The sequence below is a fragment of the Haematobia irritans genome, chromosome 3 (assembly GCF_050003625.1).
Source record: "Haematobia irritans isolate KBUSLIRL chromosome 3, ASM5000362v1, whole genome shotgun sequence".
Lineage (NCBI taxonomy): Eukaryota > Metazoa > Arthropoda > Insecta > Diptera > Muscidae > Haematobia > Haematobia irritans.
Genome location: NC_134399.1, coordinates 29,843,761 through 29,870,720, shown reverse-complemented (window position 1 = coordinate 29,870,720; position 26,960 = coordinate 29,843,761). Strand labels below are relative to the sequence as shown.

Sequence of the window (26,960 nt, the reverse complement as noted above, 5' to 3'; positions counted from 1 at the left end):
CCAATTTGATTGCGCTAAAACTGCGACCTAGCCATTGATTATAAAATGTGTTCACAGACGGACGGAGTCAATGGGCCTCGAATATGATCCAAAAAAGATCGATTGTCAAGTCGATTGTACTAAATCTGCTACCTAAACATTGTTTATAAAAATGTGTTCACAGACGGGTGGGCGGACTCAGGGATATTGCTAGATCGTCTTTAGGCGCAGCCATTGTCTCTTTGTGGACAAACATATGCACTAACTTTTAATACTCTGTTCCACTGTGTGCTGCAAGGTATAATTGATAAAATTTTATTTTTTTCTATTTAATTGCAAAAACTATTTAAGGAGATATTCGATATATTTTTGTTTTTTTTTATACAAATACTGGAGAAAATTTCTTCTGTGTAGGGAAACCTTTAGCAAAGTTTTAGGTTCATTTTTTGTGAATGTGTCCGGTTCATGAAATTCCCTGTTTTTATTGCTTCAAATGATGAATGTCTGTAAATAACCTTGATTTCTTTGTTTTGCAAATCATACAGCTTTCAATTGTTTTCTCTCCATTTACAGAACACAAATACCAACTTCAATGACCCCAGCCACATATGATGCATCAAAACATTATAAAAATCCCACAAAGGCATTATCCTATGATGCTTCGTCGTCGAATGCTGCATCATCAGCGAATACAAATCTTTTTGCAGGAACAAGAACAGGAACAACAACGACCACAATGACAATAAATCCTTCAACAAAGTCTTCATTGCAATCTGCAACAACATCACAATCACAAATACCAAGCTATTATGGTTCAGGAAATGTGCCACATCGAAGTAATAGTCTTCATAAACAACACCAGCAGCCATCACAACTACCTCAATACAATAGCAGTAATGCAGCAATAAGTTATTATCAGGGATCATTGATGACCACGGCAAATACGGTCGATGTATCATCGACAATTGCGAGTGGTAACAATGGCAGGGGTGTTGGTGGCCTGGAAAGGATGCCCAGCGGTTCAGGCAGCAGCAGTGCCACAAGTTCAAGTCCTCTATCACCTCCTAGTATAACCTCGTATAATATCAACAAGGACCAAGATACTAAATTAATCAATGAAATGCATAAATTATGCCGTAAATCACCATTTATGCCAAAGAAATTTAATGGTTCATCTTCGTACAATCGTTACAATGCACCGACAGGCGATGAAAGTCCCAAAAAAGAATCTGTATTAACTTCAATAGGTAATAAGCGCAATCACAATTCATCCTATATTCCAAAATCCCCTTGACTTGTTCACTCAACTTCTTTTGCAGGTCAATCGATATTACGTAATCTAACGACGTCACCTTTTAGTCAAAAGAAGAATACTCCCAATACGGTTCAACCAAATCAAATAGATCCTCTCTTTCGTATGCCTTGTAGCCAGGATGCTACTTATCCTGCATTTGATACTTGTGACCATACGAATAAATCAATGACCGGAAATACCGATTCGCCAGCATTACAACGGAAAAGGTTTCAAATGGCGAGTGACTCGAAATATAATATGACAACAGCCAAGAAAGCATCCACAGATAACAACGGCACCTTCAACGAGACAAAGAGTACTTTCGAAAGGCAAATGTCTCAAAATGAGCAAACGCCAGAAAAAGCTTCCATGGCTACGTTGACAAAGAATGAGGCACAACCACAGCGTGTTCCGGGCAATCATAGTCCTTTAGGTTAGTAAAGTAGTGCAACACATTAAGATCTTGAAACTCATACATTATACCTACATTTTCTATGGAAATAAAATTTTGATAAAATTTTCTATAGAAATAAAATTTTGACAAAATTTTCTATAGAAATAAAATTTTGACTAAATTTTCTATAGAAGTAGAATTTTGACTAAATTTTCTATAGAAATAAAATGTTGAGAAACTTTTCTAAGAAATAAATTTTTAGAAAATTTTGTATAGAAATAAAATTTTCTATAGAAATAAAATGTTGAGAAAACTTTATATAGAAATACAATTTTTAGAACATTTTCTATAGAAATACAATTTTGAGAAAATTTTCTATAGAAATAAAATGTTGAGAAAATTTTCTATAGAAATAAAGTTTTTAGAAAATATTCTTTAGATTAAAATCCTGACAAAATTTTTTTCTATAGAAATAAAATTTTGACAAAATTTTCTATAGAAATAAAATTTTGACAAAATTTTCTATAGAAATCAAATTTTGACAAAATTTTCTATAAGAATAAAATCTTGACAGAATTTTCTATAGAAATAAAATTTTGACAAAATTCTCTTTAGAAATAAAATGTTGATAAAATTTTCTATAGAAATAAAATTTTTAGAAAATTTTCTATAGACATAAAATGTCGAGAAAACTTTCTATAGAAAGAACATTTTTAGGAAATTTTCTATAGAAATAAAATTTTTAGAAGATTTTCTATAGAAATAAAATTTTTAGAAAATATTCTATAGAAATAAAATTTCGACAAAATTTTTTTCTATAGAAACAAAATTTTGACAAAAATTTCCATAGAAATAAAATTTTGACAAAATTTTCTATAGAAATAAAATTTCGACAAAATTTTCTATAGAAATATAATTTTGACAAAATTTTCTATAGAAATAAAATGTTGACAGACTTTTCTATAGAAATAAAATTTTGACAAAATTTTCTATAGAAATAAAATTTTGACTAAATTTTCTATAGAAATAAAATGTTGAGAAACTTTTCTAAGAAATAAATTTTTAGAAAATTTTGTATAGAAATAACATTTTTAGAAAATTATCTATAGAAATAAAATTTTTAGAAAATTTTTTATAGAAATAAAATGTTGAGAAAACTTTCTATAGAAATAAAATGTTGAGAAAATTTTCTATAGAAATAAAATTTTGACAAAATTCACTTTAGAAATAAAATTTTGACAAAATTTTCTATAGAAATAAAATGTTGAGAAAATTTTATATAGAAATAAAATTTTTAGAAAATTTTCTATAAAAATAAAATGTTGAGAAAACTTTCTATAGAACTAAAATGTTGAGAAAACTTTCAATAGAAATAAAATTTTGACAAAATTTTCTATAGAAATAAAATTTTGACAAAATTTTCTATAGAAATAAAATTTTGACAAAATTTTCTATAGAAATAAAATTTTGAGAAAATGTTCTATAGAAATAAAATGTTGACAAAATTTTGTATAGAAATAAAATGTTGAGAAAATTTTCTATAGAAATAGAATTTTTAGAAAATTTTATATAGAAATAAAATTTGACAAAATTTTAGGAAGGAAACATGGTAAAATAAATTTCATGCCCACCATCAAAAGTCGATTACTCAATTTGTGTCGAGTTTTAAAACTCATTGATAGTTGATTAGTCGAATTTGAAGATTAAGATCATCGACATCGACTTTTTTGGAAAATATTGTATTTGGTAATCGATTTTTTAATTTTGTGTCCTTAGGCCATATTCAAGTTTGTCATTAAAATGTCGAATTTGTCCTAGTTTGAGTTTCAAGAAATACAGAACTTTTATTGATATACAGAAAAACGGTTTGACTAAATTTTCTATAGAAGTAGAATTTTGACTAAATTTTCTATAGAAATAAAATGTTGAGAAACTTTTCTAAGAAATAAATTTTTAGAAAATTTTGTATAGAAATAAAATTTTCTATAGAAATAAAATGTTGAGAAAACTTTATATAGAAATACAATTTTTAGAACATTTTCTATAGAAATACAATTTTGAGAAAATTTTCTATAGAAATAAAATGTTGAGAAAATTTTCTATAGAAATAAAGTTTTTAGAAAATATTCTTTAGATTAAAATCCTGACAAAATTTTTTTCTATAGAAATAAAATTTTGACAAAATTTTCTATAGAAATAAAATTTTGACAAAATTTTCTATAGAAATCAAATTTTGACAAAATTTTCTATAAGAATAAAATCTTGACAGAATTTTCTATAGAAATAAAATTTTGACAAAATTCTCTTTAGAAATAAAATGTTGATAAAATTTTCTATAGAAATAAAATTTTTAGAAAATTTTCTATAGACATAAAATGTCGAGAAAACTTTCTATAGAAAGAACATTTTTAGGAAATTTTCTATAGAAATAAAATTTTTAGAAGATTTTCTATAGAAATAAAATTTTTAGAAAATATTCTATAGAAATAAAATTTCGACAAAATTTTTTTCTATAGAAACAAAATTTTGACAAAAATTTCCATAGAAATAAAATTTTGACAAAATTTTCTATAGAAATAAAATTTCGACAAAATTTTCTATAGAAATATAATTTTGACAAAATTTTCTATAGAAATAAAATGTTGACAGACTTTTCTATAGAAATAAAATTTTGACAAAATTTTCTATAGAAATAAAATTTTGACTAAATTTTCTATAGAAATAAAATGTTGAGAAACTTTTCTAAGAAATAAATTTTTAGAAAATTTTGTATAGAAATAACATTTTTAGAAAATTATCTATAGAAATAAAATTTTTAGAAAATTTTTTATAGAAATAAAATGTTGAGAAAACTTTCTATAGAAATAAAATGTTGAGAAAATTTTCTATAGAAATAAAATTTTGACAAAATTCACTTTAGAAATAAAATTTTGACAAAATTTTCTATAGAAATAAAATGTTGAGAAAATTTTATATAGAAATAAAATTTTTAGAAAATTTTCTATAAAAATAAAATGTTGAGAAAACTTTCTATAGAACTAAAATGTTGAGAAAACTTTCAATAGAAATAAAATTTTGACAAAATTTTCTATAGAAATAAAATTTTGACAAAATTTTCTATAGAAATAAAATTTTGACAAAATTTTCTATAGAAATAAAATTTTGAGAAAATGTTCTATAGAAATAAAATGTTGACAAAATTTTGTATAGAAATAAAATGTTGAGAAAATTTTCTATAGAAATAGAATTTTTAGAAAATTTTCTATAGAAATAAAATTTGACAAAATTTTAGGAAGGAAACATGGTAAAATAAATTTCATGCCCACCATCAAAAGTCGATTACTCAATTTGTGTCGAGTTTTAAAACTCATTGATAGTTGATTAGTCGAATTTGAAGATTAAGATCATCGACATCGACTTTTTTGGAAAATATTGTATTTGGTAATCGATTTTTTAATTTTGTGTCCTTAGGCCATATTCAAGTTTGTCATTAAAATGTCGAATTTGTCCTAGTTTGAGTTTCAAGAAATACAGAACTTTTATTGATATACAGAAAAACGGTTTTGGTATCCGTAGCAATGTTATAATTATTTTTTTTCATTAATTAACTAACTAACGTTTTCAATTTGTTTTAGTACTTCAACGTTTCTACCATCAACAAAATCAATTACGCGAAAAAGAGCTGGAACGACAACATTACCAACAACAAAGTCATCATACATTCTACCAAAAACATTCACCATCAAACGAAAGCACAAATCCCTTTCATTCAAATTTCTATCAATCAGCATCGTCTCCACAAAATCCCCATCATGGTTCGCATATACCAATTGCATCGTCGAGTAATCTATCATCATATTCAACATCTAGTCAATCGTCTACACAATCTTCACAATGTTCTCAAATTGGTGTAGAACCATCGTCAACAGCTACCACAGCAAAACAGCAGCAACATCATGGACCAAGAAGTTTACCTATAATGGCAAACTATGACAACAACTCTGCTCCACAAACAAAGATGACAATGGCCACAAAAGGATTTGGTACAACAGCAACATCGCCCACTTCGCTTTTGGCATCACCATCATCATCCACCGCAACAGGACATTTGCAATATCAACCACTGCCCCAACAATATTTGACAAATACTCCCCATGCAAATGTTTTACGCAGATCAAGATCTCCACCTACATCGCCTTCTGAGATGTTTTTGGATTCTGGCCTAAATAATGAAGCTAATTCTAGAACGGATGTTACAAGCCCTACTGTCACAAAACTTAGTAAATTATACAATCAGAGGCAAATACAACAATGTACCAATTCATCTGCTGCAGCTGCATCGTCTATTGCAAACGCAAATAATACCGGTGGTACTGCAAGCAAGGAGAATAATTTTAAGCCTGAAAGTGGTAAGTAGTTGTTATATACACTAAAGCAGTTGTAAATTATAATTTAAAATATTGCGATATATAGAGAGAGAAAATCATTAACTTTTCTTTTTTGAAAACGATAAAGACATGAAAAGCCTAAATTGATATTGTTAAATTTATTACACCGTAGCTTTTAGCCTGCCGAAATCACTGATTCTTGACCGCAAATTATATGCTTTACAGTTGTTTATTCACCTACTTCTTGTTCGTACATAGAAATTGTTTTTTTTTTTCAATTTCGAAATTAGTTGATCCAATTAATTTTTAATTGAAATTGTATCAATCACCGTCATCAAATTAAAAAAAGTTATAATTTATCAAATTTAAAAATTTACTGCATTCAAGCAATTTCTATGATTTATTTGGTTTTGATAGGGGAAAATTTTCACAAATCATTTATGAATAAATTCCCCAAAAAATATTCTCCCAATACTATATAATTTAAAAATTCCCCAAAAATAACAGAAAAATTTTCTCTAGAAATTGGAATTGTTAATTTTCCTTTAAAATAGGCAATTTAAAAAATAATTAAAATTTTAATTGAATTTTAAAAAATATTCAATTAAAAATTTAATTGGAGCAACGAATTTTTAACAAAAATCAATCACAAAAATTAATTGTTTAATTGACTTTGGTAATTAATACTATCATTTCTGTGATTGAAGGCATTTTGTTGGGTGCCCCTATAATGGCGCTAAGGTGGCTTCCGAAAGCTCGCGGCACATATCCCAGAGAGTTCCAACCCACCAACCTTTTTTTCCAACAGGTCCACTCGGTTTTACAGTGTTGTATTTCGTCAATCATGCCCGCATACCTGTCAACGTTCACATTTTATTTCCTGTTCGGTCGGCCACACCACTGCCGTCGAACAAAAAATTATAATCAATCATTCCCAAAGACTAAAATAATTTAATCAAATAATTCATCAATATCAACCTAACTCTAGGCAGAGGCAAATCTGGTGCCGTTTGTAGCACCCAAGGCAAGGTGGCCCTGTTATGACATCCCCTTCTGTGCCCCCTCCACTGTTAGTCTGCGGCAACCGTAATCCATCTGCGCCCAAGACTCCATGCCGTGGGATTGTGTCTAATTTCAATTAAAAATTAATTGGATCAATTAATTTCGTGATTAAAGATAAAAAATATTTTTTTTCTGAGTTCTCACTTTCAACCAAATCAGTGGCATGAGCTTTGGCAAAAGTCCTACATTTTTTCTAGAACTTTAAAAAAATTGTAAAATTATGAATTTGTGAAAACTTGACATGATCATGCCCATATACACATATTTTTCAATTGTTCTACACATTTTCACGCTTCCAAAGCAGTGGCGTAAGCATTTGCAGAAGTCCAATTTTTTCTATAACTTTTTTCTATAACGACCAATTTTAAATATGATCAATTTGTGAAAAAATTTACATGATAATGCCGATTCCGAACAATTTTCAATTCTGCAACACACTTTCACCTTTACAGAACAGTGGTGTGGGTCATTGCACAAGTATTTCTAATTATTTTTTTAATATAAGGCTTATCGAATTGTCTTTATCTTTACTAAAAAAGGAAATAAAATGATATTATCATCATCATCATGCACTTGTTCCACACAAATGTCACAATTCAAAATCGAAAACATAAATAACATAAGATTTTTTTTGTGGTTTTGTGATTGGATTAAATTTAATTTCTAAGCACACCATCCATTTAGTTCTTACATGGTATACATAGTGACAAAAAAATAGTAATATATTATTTAATGCAATAGTTCTCACGTTTTCAACCTTGTTATGAAAATAATTCTTAATAATAATAAATTTTGAATTGTGACATCCAATTTACCCAAAAATGTGCTTCGTGGCGGCATGCATTCCAATCTTTTTTAATAAAATATTTGCTAACAGCTATCATTGTAAAAATATACTCACCATTTCACTCAACATTTATTTCTTAATTCTTCTTGTTTTTTTTCTTTTCTTTTTCACCAAATTTCGCTACAAAATAAAAAAAAAAAAAAAACAAAACAATATCATAACACGATTTTCACATATATCTAATTTTTTTGTATTGCACTCTGCCTTACTGCTCATTGAATGATTATTTGATATTGCCTTTTGAACGTTTACATTTTGCACCTTTGATTTGCGATTACACAATTGCAATTCCATCTTGCTCTTCTATGCGTTTCTGTGTATGTATTTGTGTGTGTATGTCTTTTGGTATGCTTGCAAAACTATTCCAAACATTCATACAGGCTGGTTTAATACATTGGCCGGTGCCATGAAACGCCAGCTGTCCAATTATGTTAAAATGCAAACCTCCAATAACAATTCTCCTTCAAACTCAGCTACAACATCGCCCACAAATGGTGAAACCATAGCTCCGGACAATAATAGGTCAAACCTTTTTTATCGCACCATGTCAACGGGTAGCAGTAGCTCAACTGGCAATAGTCAAGCTACATCTCCTTCAAATGAGACAACAGCTTTGAAGAGTGGAAACGGTTCTGAGGGAACCTTTTACGAAGGTTCTAATGCCGGTGGATTTATTAAGCGGTATGCAGCCACAACTGGTGTTACAGGTGGTGGTTCTAGTTCAAATATCAATGCACCTGGAGCAAATACACAAATTCCTGCAACCCATACTCCCGCTCATATTTTGGCAAATTTGGATAGAAGACATCGATCACCTGATCCACCGCCCCGTTACAATCGTGGTCAATCACCTTTGCTTTTGCGTAAGAATATTTTGGAATTGAGTGGCCAGCCACCAGGGACATCACCTCTAGTCAATAGAAGGTAAGAAAACAATTTTAAATATGAAAAAGTTTTGTTGTATTTACATTTCGTTATCAAAAATTCCAAACTAAATGAGAGAACACGGGATATCGTAGGGTTTAAAGCAAGAATTTTTATTGAGGAAGAGTTGATGTTACACCGACGGCTTCTTGGAGGAAATATAGTGCTTGAGACGTCACTTGTCCTCGTAGATCAGTAATCTACCAAAATTTGGAGAAAATTTTATCATAAAACTACCAAACACAAAATTCTTTTTTTTTGTAAAATTTGCAAAACAAATTGTGTCAACATTTTTTATTCTATAGAAAATGTTGTCAAAATTTTATTTCTAAAGATTTTATTTCGAAAGAAAATTTTCTATCGAAAATTTTTCAAAATTTTATTTCTATCGAAAATTTTTCAAAATTTTATTTCTATCGAAAATTTTGTCAAAATTTTATTTCTATAGAAATTTTGTCAAAATTTTATTTCTATAGAAATTTTTGTCAAAATTTTATTTCTATAGAAAATTTTGTAAAAATTTATTTCTATAGAAAATCTTGTCAAATATTTTTATTCTATAGAAAATTTTGTGAAATATTTTTATTCTATAGAAAATTTTGTCAAAATTTATGATAAGTAAATAAAATTTTATTTCTGATTGGTTATCGTTGACCTTTTTTATTTTTAAGCAATACTTATCATAGTTTCGGCTATAGGTCGTTTAAAAAAACATAGGATCTGTTTTGCAGAGTGTGAAGCTGTGCACACCAGAATAAATCCTTGAAAACGGGTTTGACGAAGTCAACCGAAATATCGGAAATAAAACTTAAATAAAAACATCAATCCTATGTTTTTTTTAATCGACCTATAGCCGAAACTATGATAAGTATTGCTTAGAAATAAAATTTTGAAAAAAATTTCTATAGAAATAAAATTTTGACAAAATTTTCTATAGAAATAAAATTTTGACAAAATTTTCTATAGAAATAAAATTGTGAACAAATTTTCTATAGAAATAAAATTTTGACAAAATTTTCTATGGAAATAAAATTGTGAAAAAATTTTCTATAGAAATAACATTTTGACAAAATTTTCTATAGAATAAAAAAATAAGAAATTTTGAGAAAATTTTTCTATAGAACAAAAAAATTTGGGTAAATTTTCTATAGAACAAAAAATTTTGGGAAAATTTTCTATAGAAATAAAATTTTGAGAAAATTTTCTATAGAATAAAACATGTTGACAAAATTTTATATAGAAAAATAAATAATGACAAAATTTTCTATATAAATAAAATTTTGACAAAATTTTCTATAGAATAAAAATATTTCACAAAATTTTCTATAGAATAAAAATATTTGACAAGATTTTCTATAGAAATAAATTTTTACAAAATTTTCTATAGAAATAAAATTTTGACAAAAATTTCTATAGAAATAAAATTTTGACAAAATTTCTATAGAAATAAAATTTTGACAAAATTTTCGATAGAAATAAAATTTTGAAAAATTTTCGATAGAAATAAAATTTTGAAAATTTTTCTATAGAAATTATATAGAAAATTTTGTCAAAATTTTATTTCTATAGAAAATTTTGTCATAATTTTATTTTTATAGAAAATTTTGTCAAAATTTTATTTCTTTGACATAATTTGCTATTATGTCAAAATTTTATTTCTGTAGTGAATTCTTTACTCTATAGAAAATTTTGTCAAAATTTTTTATTCTATAGAAAATTTTGTCAACATTTTTTATTCTATAGAAAATTTTGTCAAAATTTTTTATTCTATAGAAAATTTTGTCAAAATTTTTTATTCTATAGAAAATTTTGTCAAAATTTTTATTCTATAGAAAATTTTGTCAAAATTTTTTATTCTATAGAAAATTTTGTCAAAATTTTTTATTCTATAGAAAATTTTGTCGAAATTTTTTTTTGTATAGAAAATTTTGTCAAAATTTTATTTCTAAAGAAAATTTTGTCAAAATTTTATTTCTATAGAAAATTTTGTCAAAATTTTATTTCTATAGAAAATTTTCTCAAAATTTAGTTCTATAAAAAATTTTGTCAAACTTTTTTATTCTATAGAAAATTTTGTCAAAATTTTTTATTCTATAGAAAATTTTGTCAAAATTTTTTATTCTATAGAAAATTTTGTCAAAATTTTTTATTCTATAGAAAATTTTGTCAAAATTTTTATTCTAAAGAAAATTTTGTCAAAATTTTTTATTCTATAGAAAATTTTGTCAAAATTTTTTATTCTATAGAAAATTTTGTCAAAATTTTTTATTCTATAGAAAATTTTGTCGAAATTTTTTTGTATAGAAAATTTTGTCAAAATTTTATTTCTAAAGAAAATTTTGTCAAAATTTTATTTCTATAGAAAATTTTGTCAACATTTTATTTCTATAGAAAATTTTCTCAAAATTTTATTTCTATAGAAAATTTTCTCAAAATTTAGTTCTATAGAAAATTTTCTCAAATTTTGTTTCTATAGAAAATTTTCTCAAATTTTATTTCTATAGTAAATTTTGTCAACATTTTTTATTCTATAGAAAATTTTGTCAAAATTTTTTATTCTATAGATATGGAGTTTAATGACATGGCTCCTGATATGGAGTTTAATGACATGACTCCATGAGGAGCATAAGGAGGCGTTTGAATCATGGGCGACGCTTTTTATAAATGGAGCAAATTCAATCGAAGAGCTTTTTCAGCTCCTGTAAAATTATCGGACATAAAATTAGTTATGCGTTAGAGATGTGAACATTGTTCCAAATGTATCGCTTTTGTGCTGGAACAAACGAAAATATAAAGGTACACCTTAAGGGTACGGGGCCTGTCGGATAAATGCCGTTATAATAGAAAAAGGGACCTGCACAGTTGATGCCAGTATGTGAGAAAGAGAAAGAGAGTTAGAATGAAGTTCTTTCAGTGGATAGGGCGGCAATTATTTGATTTAGGACCGCTTTCTTATATAGGGTGCAGGTCTTACAGTTGCATACTGTAACATATTTTTTGATGGCAGCTTTAAGTCTTCATGGGTGAAATGAATCAGTAACCGACAGTAATGTGAATTGACGGGAATTATAACTGGATGACTTTCGTTGTAGGGAATGTCAGAGTTTGCTAGCTAATAGACGAATCATTTCGTATAATACCTATTTTATTAAATATGTCTGAAATATGAAATGGCACCATTCGCTAGCCTACGATTTAATCTGTCCAACTTTTAAAATTCTACGTTTAATTACCGCTATGTACAGTTATTGAATTCTGGGTTTTAGAATATGTGCGTAAGAAGAAAGGCACTGCGGCTATCTCGTTCTTTATTCATTATTGAGATCAAAGTCCTGTGTCTTCTTTCATATTTCATACTTAATCAATGCCACCTAAGAAGACGAATTTAAGTGAGAAAATGCCGTACATAACCAGCTCTGTCTTTGCAGGATTAATTTCTAGACCATTCTACTTCGTTCATTGTCATGTCATTCGGTGGACTCCCTATATGAGGGAAAGTTTTTGTACACGAATGGGAAGATTATATTATCCGGCTTTAGCTGCGGATATGTTTCGATGCGATTAAATGTACTAAGATGGATTATATGGTCGAACCGATAATAATACTTTAAAAGGGCGGATATAAATTCCATATAATATATATTTTTTAAATTTTAGATTATATGCTCAACATACTTTAACCATCTAATGCCAAATCCCGCCTTTAGGCGGGCTTCATTTAATAAGGAAGCTTTTAGTAAGACGCACCTTAAGACGACAAAAGTGGGTAGAATAAAAATAAAACTTAGTTTGAACTGTTCAAGTGGCTTTGCAGCATATACTGAATTTTACGGTATACATTTTTCTTGGTTAGTTTTCTTGCTTTTGTGTCGTTAACATTGAAACTTTAATCAGCTGGCAAAAAAATTGGGGCATTAGAGGGTTAATAAGTTGGCTTTGGATTGAATAAAATAGCATTTTTCTCTTTTTAATTCATTTCGTTCTTCTTACATTACAGATTTGTCAACGCATCTCCACCTTTGCCTCCACCAAGACGTGGTTCAGAGAGTGTACCCGGTTCGCCACAACATTTCCGCACCCGCATTCATTACACACCCGAACCACAAAGACGTATTTATCGGACTATAGATCAATGAGTGGCACTTCAAATAATGGTTATGTGATACTGGTATGGTTTTGTTGATGATGACAATGCTGATGCTACTGCTGCTGTTGCTGCTGAAGCTGGTCATATGATGCCTGGTCCAACAACAGATATTGATTTTATTGTGGATGATGCTAATCCATTGCCATCTTCGTCATCGTCCTCCAGAGATTTTCTAACTACTCGTTCTTTTAGTCATTCGGGTAGTATTCGAGATGGTTTGGACACCATGTCATCATCATTGACTACACAACTGCATCATGATTTTGACAACAGCCCAGCCTCGGTGCCAGCATTTTCCTCATTATCCTTGGATGCCGATGATATGTATTCAGCTCGTATACGTCGTGCACAATATTCTATGCGAAAATAACAACCATATACAACAAAGATAAGGACACTCCATGGCTATGGTGTAAAGTTTAATTTGTTAAACAAATTAAGTTTTGTTAGTTATTGTGAAAATGCAATAATTTGCAAACTTAAAGACAAATGTGTAGTGCTTTTGACGAACGGAAGCTATAACAATAACAACAAAAATGTGAATACATATTTTTGAGCAATCGAGTATCATTGTGTTAACGGATGATACCGCCATGAATCTAAAAGTCTCGTGTACAGATATGCTTTAAAAAAAAGCTTTATAATAATTTTTCAGAATACCTACATATGTATGTAAATCATAATTATGTAGGAAATCCAAAAGCGTAAGAAAAGAAAGAAAACTAAACACCATAGAACACCAAATTTAAGCAATATTTATTTAAATAATAATAATAATATATATTTATAAAAATGAAGTATAACAGCGTATAGAGCTCTTGAAAATATGAAAATTATAAACGTCTAATGTCTAATGAAGTCTGTTCATATACAGTGGTTGGTAAATCTTGATCCCACATTATTTCAAAATTCTTAAAGCAACTAGAGACCCCATTTTAGGAATGTAAGAAAGACAACACAATTTAAATTATATTTTGTTAGCCATGTCTCTCACATATTTTCCAAGAAATTGAGAGCTTTTTGAGGCATGAACATAAGAAATCTTAGTGTCTTCTGCGTAAAATTTGCTAACAATTTCAAGATTTCTTTGATATAAAAACTGTATGAAATAAAATTGCTTAGTTCAGTTAATAGCTACGTTAGCTCTTAATGTTTCGCGATATTATATCGCTATACCCTAGACCTTTCGGCATTTCAAAATATTCCAAGATTTGAGTCAATGCAGCATTGTAAAGAATTTTGATGATGTAGGGTACCTTTGGTGTATTTTTGGAGATGAAATAGAGGTAAGAGCCACCGAGCAAAACTCGTAAATTGTTGTAATTTTCAACATCTACTTTTGTTTTAATATCGGGCCAAATCGATTCCTTACATTACGTCATAATTGACGAATCGGCTTTTAGCAGGGACCAATATAGCCAAATCGAATTTAATGAAAACACCGAAAAGCAACCTGACCCCATTTTAGGAATTTTAGAAAGACTAAACACAATTGAAATTATATTTTATTATCCATATCTCTCACATATTTTCTAAGAATTTGTGTGATTTTTGAAGTATGAAAAGAAAAAAGGAAATCTTAGTCTCTTCGACACCCATCTGCGTAAAAGTTGCTAACAATTTTAAGATTTCTTCGATAAAAAAATAAATGACTTAAAATATAGCTTAGTTCAGTTAATAGCTCCGTTAGATCTTAATGTTCCTCGATATTATATCGCTATATGCAAGATCTTTCGGCATTTCAAAATATTCCAAGATCGAATCCTCACATTACGTGAAAACACCGAAATGTAGAGTTTGGAAAGAAAAGGGAATAGTGATGTAGCTCTTTCAGTTTGGCAACAATCAAAGTTGAATATTCTATGAGCGCACTACTACTTTTTCAAAAATTAGAAAATTCAAAAAAAAAAAAAAATACTTTTCTGTCATTATTGAAAAAGTAGGCTTTTTCATAAACGCAAATCCTGTTTGACTCTCCGACCACCATGGTGCAAGGCATACCCGACTTGCATAAAAAATATTGTGGATTCTATTCTAGTTTCGTTCCAACAGTAAACAGAGGTTTCACCTGTGGGCCTAATAAGCTAACCTATTTTTCAGTAACATATTAAAAATTAGGCTATAGTGGCAATGTGGTACTTAAGGTTCTCTGACCTAGCTAGCTATGTACCGAAGCAAGTTTAATGCGGGAGTTACAAAATTTCCGAAGTATATCCGTCTTACATAGAAAGGATCGTGGATTCTATTCTATTCTATTTTCGTTCCAACATCATAACGAGATTTCACCCATTTGAGTCTAACAACCTAACCTATTTTTTCTGTAATATATTAAGTTAGATTATAGTGGCAGTGCTGTACTTCAGGTTCATTTTGCTAACTAATAGATGCCGAAGCAAGTAGTGCGAAAGAAAGTTAAATGCGGAAGTAACATAGGTTTCAAAGGAACTACGGTTACCAGATGATGGTTGCCGAAATCCGGAACATTGCGCCATACATTACGGGATTTATCGAGACAAGCAAAAACCGTCACATTTTTCGAAGATATTTTATCACTTGGTAAATTTGCATAAACGCCATAAGGTAGTCGTTATTGTCTGCAGACTTTGAAATTCCTAAATATGTTGGAGCCTCTAAAACTTTATATCAAACGTAAACATTTTTGTCATCATTTTTTCTGTAATAATATATTCAGATTCATTTTGCTAACTAATAGATGCCGAAGCAAGTAGAGCGAAAGAAAGTTAAATGCGGAAGCATTTATTGCGGAAGTAACCTAGGTTTCAAAGGAACTAAGGTTACCAGATGATGGTTGCCGAAATCCGGAACATTGCGCCATACATTCCGGGATTTATCGAGACAAGCAAAAACCGTCACATTTTTCGAAGATATTTTATCACTTGGTAAATTTGCATAAACGCCACAAGGTAGTCGTTATTGTCTGCAGACTTTGGAATTCCTAAATATGTTGGAGCCTCTGAAACTTTCTCCCATGATTTTATATCAAACGTAAACATTTTTTGAGAAAATTTGTTTTTTAGGCACGAAAACCTAAAGTCATATTTAATGGCATATTACTTTCGGTTTTGGCAAACAAACTTAAGCTCTGAGATGACAATTGCTGCTGGATATCGCCATGGACATGGTTTGGGTATATTTCGCATCAGAGTTGGGTATTGTTATAGTGTCACTAAAGTGTCTATGGTTACGTTAAATTGGCAGCCCGATTTATTTGTCAGGCTCACTTAGACTATTCAGTCCATTGTGATACCACATCAGTGTTGCCAGGCGATTTTTGATTCTTCCCCCCAAATCTTAAGAAAAAAACCCTAAATTGGCCTAGGCTTAATTTTAGACAAACTAAGTTCTCGTTTGATACTAAAAACTTTTCTTTTGAAGTAACTACAAAATAAAAGCTGCTCTTTAAGAAAATACTTTATAACAAAAGACAATTTCGTTTGTTTAAAATTTCGTCCCTGAAGAAATTATTTTTTTTTGGATGTAATAATAGAATATGTATATCAATTTAAAAAGCAGGCTTACTCTTAAAATGCTTTCAGCTGCTAAGTTAAAATAAGATTGTTTTTAATTGTGTCAAATATTAAAAATGCCCTTTCAACAGAACCGTTTAAAAAAGATAACGAATATAATGCTATTACATACTTGCTTGTATTTAGGATCTTCTTGTTGCCCTCCCTCATCTTTTTTCTCATAATTCATGCCAGAATTGTTCCCAATTTGCTTGAGAATTGCTCCAATTTATAAGGTCTAAGATATTTTTTTACCCCCAAAAATCCCCCTAAACGTGGAAAAACCCCTAACCTGGCAACACTGTACCACCTTAACTAAAAGTACCTATTACATATGGGCACTTCTAGTTTTAACCGCTGAACCTACTCGATTATTTTCTTCTGTTGAACCAACCAGATTGTTCAAAAAACATTAGTAGACTTCTTAAGTTAACATTTTCCAGGTCCGCCAGCAATCTAAAGCTGCATGTCCCAAAAATTCGCTTACGGCTTACACAAAATGCAGGACACTCACACAAGAGGTGTTTAATCGATTCCTTTTCCTCTGCATCATGACAGATCATACATTAGTCATACTTCAACCCAATAGCTTTTGCAAACTCGCCTATCAGGCAGCGACCCGTTATAGCAGATATCAGGAGTGATATCTGAAGTCTTGAAAACACTAGCATATCTAGTGTGCGGTTTAAATTTAAATTGGCCAAGAGCTTGCAGGTAGCCCGAGGGATACCAACTGATTCTAGCTCCCCTGAAAAACAGTGCACTCGTGATAACCTGAACACCGCATAACGTGAACACGCTTTTTCATACACTAACTACTCCGTAACGATGAAAAACATTGAAATTTTACGTTAAAAGCAGATTCACAATGCTCAGTACAATTTCAAATACACATACGGAATTTTTTAGTAATCTAGTTTGGCTCTTTTCGTGAATTTTAATTATTTATTTAACTTGCTTTTTAAATTTTTTCGTGAAAATAAATTAAGTTCTTAATATTACTAATAACTACTACTAAACTACTAACTACTACTATTACTAAACTAGCACGCTAGAGCGTGTAAACCTCCCGAATATGGCTATGTTTTGTTATGAAATTCGCTGAAGTTCCCTAACGTGAACATTTTCGCTAACGTGAACTCGCTTGATTTTAATTAGTTCACGTTACCGCGAGTGCACTGTATGTAAGGTAGTTCCTAGCCTTGCTAACTCATCCGCTACGCAGTTCCCCGGTATGTTCCAGACACCCATATTAGGTGAATATTGTACTACTCAGAGATTGGCGGCTGGGTATATATGTAATGTGCCAACATTTGTTGGAACATTACATCTCAGCCAATTTGCAACCTCTTTTATTGCTAATATTTCAGCCTATAAAACACCAAAGTGATTAGGTAAACTTTTTTATGGAAAAGTGGTTTCCCCAGGGTGTAATCCATTACGTTTGGTACATCTGGTATTATTTTGAGAACCGAATTGTGACAGTACTTTTTTCCCGACCACAGCAATAGCTCGCGCAACCTCACAGCCATTGTTGCAGTTGACTGTTTGGCCAAAATGTCTAAAGGCAATAGATGCAGTACGACATTAAGGGAATCTGTTCCTCTCTTACTGAATAAGCCTGAGCTACACAAGCACACCATACGCTGAACTTTATCTAAACTTATCGGCTGCTGAATTGCCGACTCATATAGCATTATAGCTTAAAGTTCGGTTTCCTCTCCAAAATAACCCCATGATTGCACACTCACCAAAGGGAATTTCAATCACAGTTGCCATTCGACCCAAAATTAATCTACCAAAATTTGGAGAAAATTTTATTTCTGTAGCAAATGTTATTTCTATAGAAAATTTTTTCAAAATTTTATTTCTATAGAAAATTTTGTCAAAATTTTATTTCTATAGAAAATTTTGTCAAAATTTTATGTCTATAGAAAATTTTGTCAACATTTTATCAAAATTTTATTTCCATAGAAAATTTTGTCAAAATTTTATTTTTATAGAAAATTTTGTCAAAATTTTATTTCTATAGAGAATTTTGTCAAAATTTTATTTCTATAGAGAATTTTGTCAAAAGTTTGTCAAAATTTTCTTTCTATAGAAAATTTGCATAAAATTTTATTTTTACAGAAAATTTTGTCAAAATTTTATTTCTATAGAGAATTTTGTCAAAATTTTATTTCTATAGAGAATTTTGTCAAAAGTTTGTCAAAATTTTCTTTCTATAGAAAATTTGCATAAAATTTTATTTTTATAGAAAACTTTGTCAAAATTTTATTTCTATAGAGAATTTTGTCAAAATTTTATTTCTATAGAGAATTTTGTCAACAGTTTAATTCTATAAAAAATTTTGTCAAAATTTTTTTTCTATAGAAAATTTTCTTAAAATTTTATTTTCTATAAAGAATTTTGTCAAAATTTTATTTCTATAGAGAATTTTGTCAAAATTTTGTTTCTATAGAGAATTTTGTCAAAATTTTATTTCTATATAAAATTTTGTCAACATTTTTATTTCCATAGAAAATGTTGTCAAAATTTTATTTTTATAGAAAATTTTGTCAAAATTTTATTTCTATAGAAAATTTTGTCAACATTTTATCAAAATTTTATTTCTATAGAAAATTTTGTCAAAATTTTCTTTCTATAGAAAATTTTCATAAAATTTTATTTTTATAGAAAATTTTGTCAAAATTTTATTTCTATAGAGAATTTTGTCAAAATTTTATTTCTATAGAGAATTTTGTCAAAAGTTTATTTCTATAGAAAATGTTGTCAAAATTTTATTTCAACAGAAAATTTTCTTAAAATTTTTTTCTATAGAGAATTTTGTCAAAATTTTATTTCTATAGAGAAGTTTGTCAAAATTGTATTTCTATAGACAATTTTGTCAACATTTTATCAAAATTTTATTTCCATAGAAAATTTTGTCAAAATTTTATTTTTATAGAAAATTTTGTCAAAATTTTATTTCTATAGAAAATTTTCATAAAATTTTATTTTTATAGAAAATGTTGTCAAAATTTTATTTCTATAGACAATTTTGTCAACATTTTATCAAAATTTTATTTCCATAGAAAATTTTGTCAAAATTTTATTTTTATAGAAAATTTTGTCAAAATTTTATTTCTTAGAAAATTTTCATAAAATTTTATTTTTATAGAAAATTTTCATAAAATTTTATTTTTATAGAAAATTTTGTCAAAATTTTATTTCTATAGAGAATTTTGTCAAAAGTTTGTCAAAATTTTCTTTCTATAGAAAATTTGCATAAAATTTTATTTTTATAGAAAACTTTGTCAAAATTTTATTTCTATAGAGAATTTTGTCAAAATTTTATTTCTATAGAGAATTTTGTCAACAGTTTAATTCTATAAAAAATTTTGTCAAAATTTTTTTTCTATAGAAAATTTTCTTAAAATTTTATTTTCTATAAAGAATTTTGTCAAAATTTTATTTCTATAGAGAATTTTGTCAAAATTTTGTTTCTATAGAGAATTTTGTCAAAATTTTATTTCTATATAAAATTTTGTCAACATTTTTATTTCCATAGAAAATGTTGTCAAAATTTTATTTTTATAGAAAATTTTGTCAAAATTTTATTTCTATAGAAAATTTTGTCAACATTTTATCAAAATTTTATTTCTATAGAAAATTTTGTCAAAATTTTCTTTCTATAGAAAATTTTCATAAAATTTTATTTTTATAGAAAATTTTGTCAAAATTTTATTTCTATAGAGAATTTTGTCAAAATTTTATTTCTATAGAGAATTTTGTCAAAAGTTTATTTCTATAGAAAATGTTGTCAAAATTTTATTTCAACAGAAAATTTTCTTAAAATTTTTTTCTATAGAGAATTTTGTCAAAATTTTATTTCTATAGAGAAGTTTGTCAAAATTGTATTTCTATAGACAATTTTGTCAACATTTTATCAAAATTTTATTTCCATAGAAAATTTTGTCAAAATTTTATTTTTATAGAAAATTTTGTCAAAATTTTATTTCTATAGAAAATTTTCATAAAATTTTATTTTTATAGAAAATGTTGTCAAAATTTTATTTCTATAGACAATTTTGTCAACATTTTATCAAAATTTTATTTCCATAGAAAATTTTGTCAAAATTTTATTTTTATAGAAAATTTTGTCAAAATTTTATTTCTTAGAAAATTTTCATAAAATTTTATTTTTATAGAAAATTTTGTCAAAATTTTATTTCTATAGAGAATTTTGTCAAAATTTTATTTCTTTAGAGAATTTTGTCAAAAGTTTAATTCTATAGAAAATTTTCATAAAATTTTATTTTTATAGAAAATTTTGTCAAAATTTTATTTCTATATAGAATTTTGTCAAAATTTTATTTCTATAGAAAATTTTTTCAAAATTTTGTTTCTATAGAGAATTTTGTCAAAATTTTATTTCTATAGAAAATTTTGTCAAAATTATATTTCTATAGAAAATTTTCTCAATATTTTGTTTCTATAGAATATTTTTTCAAAATTTTATTTTTATAGAAAATTTTTTCAAAATTTTATTCCTACAGAAAATATTGTCAAGATTTTATTTCTATAGACATAAAATTTTGTCAAAATTTTATTTCTATAGAAAATTTTGTCAAAATTTTATGTCTATAGAAAATTTTGTCAACATTTTATCAAAATTTTATTTCCATAGAAAATTTTGTCAAAATTTTATTTTTATAGAAAATTTTGTCAAAATTTTATTTCTATAGAAAATTTTCATAAAATTTTATTTTTATAGAAAATGTTGTCAAAATTTTATTTCTATAGACAATTTTGTCAACATTTTATCAAAATTTTATTTCCATAGAAAATTTTGTCAAAATTTTATTTTTATAGAAAATTTTGTCAAAATTTTATTTCTTAGAAAATTTTGTCAAAATTTTATTTCTATAGAAAATTTTGTCAAAATTTTATTTCTATAGAGAATTTTGTCAAAATTTTATTTCTTTAGAGAATTTTGTCAAAAGTTTAATTCTATAGAAAATTTTCATAAAATTTTATTTTTATAGAAAATTTTGTCAAAATTTTATTTCTATATAGAATTTTGTCAAAATTTTATTTCTATAGAAAATTTTTTCAAAATTTTGTTTCTATAGAGAATTTTGTCAAAATTTTATTTCTATAGAAAATTTTGTCAAAATTATATTTCTATAGAAAATTTTCTCAATATTTTATTTCTATAGAATATTTTGTCAAAATTTTATTTTTATAGAAAATTTTTTCAAAATTTTATTTTCTATAGAGAATTTTGTCAAAATTTTATTTCTATAGAGAATTTTGTCAAAATTTTATTTCTATAGAGAAGTTTGTCAAAATTTTATTTCTATAGACAATTTTGTCAACATTTTATCAAAATTTTATTTCCATAGAAAATTTTGTCAAAATTTTATTTTTATAGAAAATTTTGTCAAAATTTTATTTCTATAGAAAATTTTCATAAAATTTTATTTTTATAGAAAATGTTGTCAAAATTTTATTTCTATAGACAATTTTGTCAACATTTTATCAAAATTTTATTTCCATAGAAAATTTTGTCAAAATTTTATTTTTATAGAAAATTTTGTCAAAATTTTATTTCTATAGAAAATTTTCATAAAATTTTATTTTTATAGAAAATTTTGTCAAAATTTTATTTCTATAGAGAATTTTGTCAAAATTTTATTTCTTTAGAGAATTTTGTCAAAAGTTTAATTCTATAGAAAATTTTCATAAAATTTTATTTTTATAGAAAATTTTGTCAAAATTTTATTTCTATATAGAATTTTGTCAAAATTTTATTTCTATAGAAAATTTTTTCAAAATTTTGTTTCTATAGAGAATTTTGTCAAAATTTTGTTTCTATAGAAAATTTTGTTAAAATTTTATTTCAATAGAAAATATTCTCAAAATTTAACAATTGTATAGGAGTGTAAAACATTTTATTTTATCACTCAAAAATTGACTTTTCCTTAAACTCGAAAATATCTTTGAAAATATAATAGACATAAGGACATCAACATATGATTTAAATTGTGTGTAGCTGCCTTTTCTATGCTGAATAAAAAACCAGGATCAAGTTTAGATTATGACGATAATGAGGGAAACTAGTTTCCCATTTCTATCTCCACTACTGTATATACTCCATATATATACTTCTAAACTCTCTATATTCATATGTATATGAAAAATGTATAAATTATATTAGGTGGTTTATGTCTTTACACTTAAGTTTTATCGTTGATTTCCTAGCTCCTGACCCTGCCCCTGTGTATGTATGTCTGTGTTTTTTGTTTATTCCGTTTTTTTTTTTTCCTAAAACGAAAAGTTCCTTGTGTAAATTGTTTGTTTAATAGGTTTGTTAATTAACAATATATTTCCTATATGATTTGTTTTGCTGTTTTTAAAGCCTCTGTTTATATTTTTGTGTAAAACTAAACTTTGACTGAATAATTTTAATTTTATATTTTAACGACTCAAACAAATAAATATAACCTCTAATTACATGATTACTAACAATCGAATTATTATTGGAAAAGTAAAAACCAACTCAATAATCTTTGCCACATGAAGGACAAATGACAATCTTAAAGTTTTTGTAAAGAATCTAAGATGTTTTATTTAAATTATTTGTTTATATTCCTCTCCCCCTCTCTCCATCTATCTTTGCCTTCCTAAGTGGTTTGTTTCATATTCTTTGCCTTAAATGTTAGAATTCTTTTTTTTTGTTTAAAACTGAGAGAAATCTTTTATTCACCTAAAAAAATATATATTAACAAAAACCGAAACAAAAATTATATAATTATTCAATTAAATGTATTTGGTTTTTTTTTATTACTTATAAATTATCGAAATTTAGTCATATAGTTGTAACTTACTCTATACATCTATACTTGGTACTATAAAACTTTATTTAAATTATTCTATTATGAAAATATGTACTCTATAATATATTGAAAAAAAAAAAACTATAACAAATCTATATTCAAGGAGAAAAAAGAAAGAAAAAAATAAATAAATAGAAAAAAGATAAACAAAAAAAAAAACATGTAATAATTGAAAAGTGACTATACTAGAAATCGAAAAATAATAACTTTTCATATTTAAATTTAGTGTAAATATATACATATTGTTATATACGATATAAAATAGTAATAGTATGCTATGTATAAAAGAAATAAAAGAAAAATCCTTGAAAATATTAAAAACACAAAAAATATGTATAGAAAACCTCAAAGGTACTAAAAATTTAGTACATAAATAAAAAAAAAAAAAACAAATACCATAGATACAATGCATATTTATTTTATTAACTTATCAGCGTTGCCAAAACAGAATTTTATTTTGGATAAAATATTTCCAAAATTAAACCAAAATTTCCACCGGTGGTCAATTCAAGGAATTAAATAATTAATAATAAAGGGTGATTTGTTAAGAGCTTGATAACTTTAAAAAAAAAAAAAACGCATAAAATTTGCAAAATCTCATCGGTTCTTTATTTGAAACGTTAGATTGGTCCATGACATTTACTTTTTGAAGATAATTTCATTTAAATGTTGACCGCGGCTGCGTCTTAGGTGGTCCATTCGGAAAGTCCAATTTTGGGCAACTTTTTCGAGCATTTCGGCCGGAATAGCCCGAATTTCTTCGGAAATGTTGTCTTCCAAAGCTGGAATAGTTGCTGGCTTATTTCTGTAGACTTTAGACTTGACGTAGCCCCACAAAAAATAGTCTAAAGGCGTCAAATCGCATGATCTTGGTGGCCAACTTACCGGTCCATTTCTTGAGATGAATTGTTCTCCGAAGTTTTCCCTCAAAATGGCCATAGAATCGCGAGCTGTGTGGCATGTAGCGCCATCTTGTTGAAACCACATGTCAACCAAGTTCAGTTCTTCCATTTTTGGCAACAAAAAGTTTGTTAGCATCGAACGATAGCGATCGCCATTCACCGTAACGTTGCGTCCAACAGCATCTTTGAAAAATACGGTCCAATGATTCCACCAGCGTACAAACCACACCAAACAGTGCATTTTTCGGGATGCATGGGCAGTTCTTGAACGGCTTCTGGTTGCTCTTCACTCCAAATGCGGCAATTTTGCTTATTTACGTAGCCATTCAACCAGAAATGAGCCTCATCGCTGAACAAAATTTGTCGATAAAAAAGCGGATTTTCTGCCAACTTTTCTAGGGCCCATTCACTGAAAATTCGACGTTGTGGCTCGTTAGTAAGTCTATTCATGATGAAATGTCAAAGCATACTGAGCATCTTTCTCTTTGACACCATGTCTGAAATCCCACGTGATCTGTCAAATACTAATGCATGAAAATCCTAACCTCAAAAGAATCACCCTTTATTAATATCCATATCCAACAATGGTAGACAAAATTATGCACACCTGTCAATACCTAATCGACCCTTAAAGGTATATTCGATATCGAATTCATAATCGTATCGAAAAAATTGTCGATACGATTAAAAGTTTGGATCACGGCATTCGATCGAAATTTGATGTAATTTCTCTAGCATTGCCAACCGCAAAAAACGAAGCAGAACAAAATGAAATTACAAAATTAAGTTAGCGGCACAAAATAGAATGTAGAAAAACACATGTTTTTGAAGATTTCAAAGTAAAAAGTAAATTGTATTGCATTATATCTTATGGACCCATATCTCTTTTTACATTCCTCCGAATTCCTTCCTAATTGGAGGATGAGATGAATATAAAATAATTCGGCGACAAATAAGGAATAAAAGTTCACATTGTTATTGGTGTAAGTACATGGGTTTGAAATGGTGTGCACTGTTAGAAAGTCACCTTTTCAATGGACGATTTCGGCTGACGAAGGAGGGGCGTCAACGTCGCTTTACAATTGTCTGCCGTCTTAAAACTTTTTGCCAGTGGAAGCCTTCATCATTCACTATTCTTACAAGGTGGTCCAGAAGCTTTATGTTGTCACGGAGTGGTACGGTAAGTGGTTGATCACAATCTCTTGGGTATCGATCTAGCATGTGCACTTTATATATGGTTCTTTGCCAAGCTAGGATACTCGCTTCCGAACTCGACTATGACCAGTTTTTATTTAACTTTTATTGGAGTTGCATTAGTCCTAAATATAAAAAAAAAATTCATTATATGTAAATTTACTACAAATTAGCAACAATTCGAACTAAAACTAATATATTTACTATTCCTATATGGTGAAAACTATGTAAAAACTAGTGAAAAATGTTTTACGATTGCAATTTACCAATCGAACAAATTGTTGATCACAAAAATTCGATATCGACTCCCGTGTTCCGAAAAATTTAGATTTCGATCAAAAGTTCTCGATATCGAATGCCGTGATTAGCCCCCTGGAAACTTATTTACTTTCACACAGCAGCACAAAAATGGTCAATATCGGTCCATAAGTAGATATTGGCACGATATAAACCAACCAAAAACTAAGCGATATTCGTTAATACAATAAAAGAAATTCGATTGTGGTTGTGCGCTAACCCTGCTGATCCTAGAATTAGGGAACTTAATCTACAGATTTACTAATCTCTAGATTAAGTTCGACGAGACAGTCAACGAGTACAAGCGTAACACATGGTTAGAGCACCTCAAGCAATGTAATCAGGGCACAGGAACAGGTAAGTTGTTGTAAACAGTGAGAGCCCTCTCGAACCCCGCTACTAGGGATGATGTTATTTCAGTCACCTTTGGCGACGTGACACTGACCGATCCGAGGAGGTGCGCTATATTCTTCAAACTGCAGTTTATCGAGTACGACGAGAGTGATAAAGCGAACAAGTATATACGGCCGTAAGTTCGGCCAGGCCGAATCTTATGTACCCTCCACCATGGATGGCGTAGAAACTTCTACGAAAGACTGTCATCCACAAATTTCAACTCACTCGGATGAAATTTGCTCCTCCAAGAGGCTCCAAAACCAAATCTCGGGATCGGTTTATATGGGGGCTATAAATGATTATGGACTGATATGGACCACTTTTGGCATGGTTGTTAAATATCATATACTACCACCACGTACCAAATTTCAACTAGATCGGATGAATTTTGCTTCTCCAAAAGGCACCGGAGGTCAAATCTGGCGATCGGTTTATATGGGAGCTATATATAATTATGGACTGATAGGAATCAATTCCTGCATGGTTGTTGGATACCATATACTAACATCACGTACCAAATTTCAACCGAATGGGAAGAATTTTGCTCTTCCAAGATGCTCCGGAGGTCAAATCTGGGGATCGGTTTATATGGGGCCTACAAATAATTATGGACCGATTTCGACCAATTTTTGCATGGGTGTTTGAGGACATATATTAACATCACGTGCCAAATTTCAACTGAATCAGATGAATTTTGGTCTTCCAAGAGGCTCCGGAGGTCAAATCTG

The 26,960-nt window shown here is 28.2% G+C and overlaps 1 protein-coding gene across 1 annotated transcript in view; it reads left to right on the top strand.

Annotated features, from left to right (window-relative positions):
• The window catches only part of LOC142228262 (dual specificity mitogen-activated protein kinase kinase hemipterous-like), a 31,221-nt gene extending 18,072 nt beyond the window's left edge, over positions 1-13,149 (top strand). Inside the window, exons 6-10 of the mRNA XM_075298644.1 lie at positions 553-1,226; positions 1,299-1,706; positions 5,303-6,076; positions 8,345-8,888; positions 12,886-13,149. Of these exons, the coding sequence (XP_075154759.1) occupies positions 553-1,226; positions 1,299-1,706; positions 5,303-6,076; positions 8,345-8,888; positions 12,886-13,024 (2,539 nt within the window). The 3' untranslated portion in view covers positions 13,025-13,149. The remainder of the gene's footprint in view (positions 1-552; positions 1,227-1,298; positions 1,707-5,302; positions 6,077-8,344; positions 8,889-12,885) is intronic.
• Positions 13,150-26,960: the final 13,811 nt, after the last annotated feature.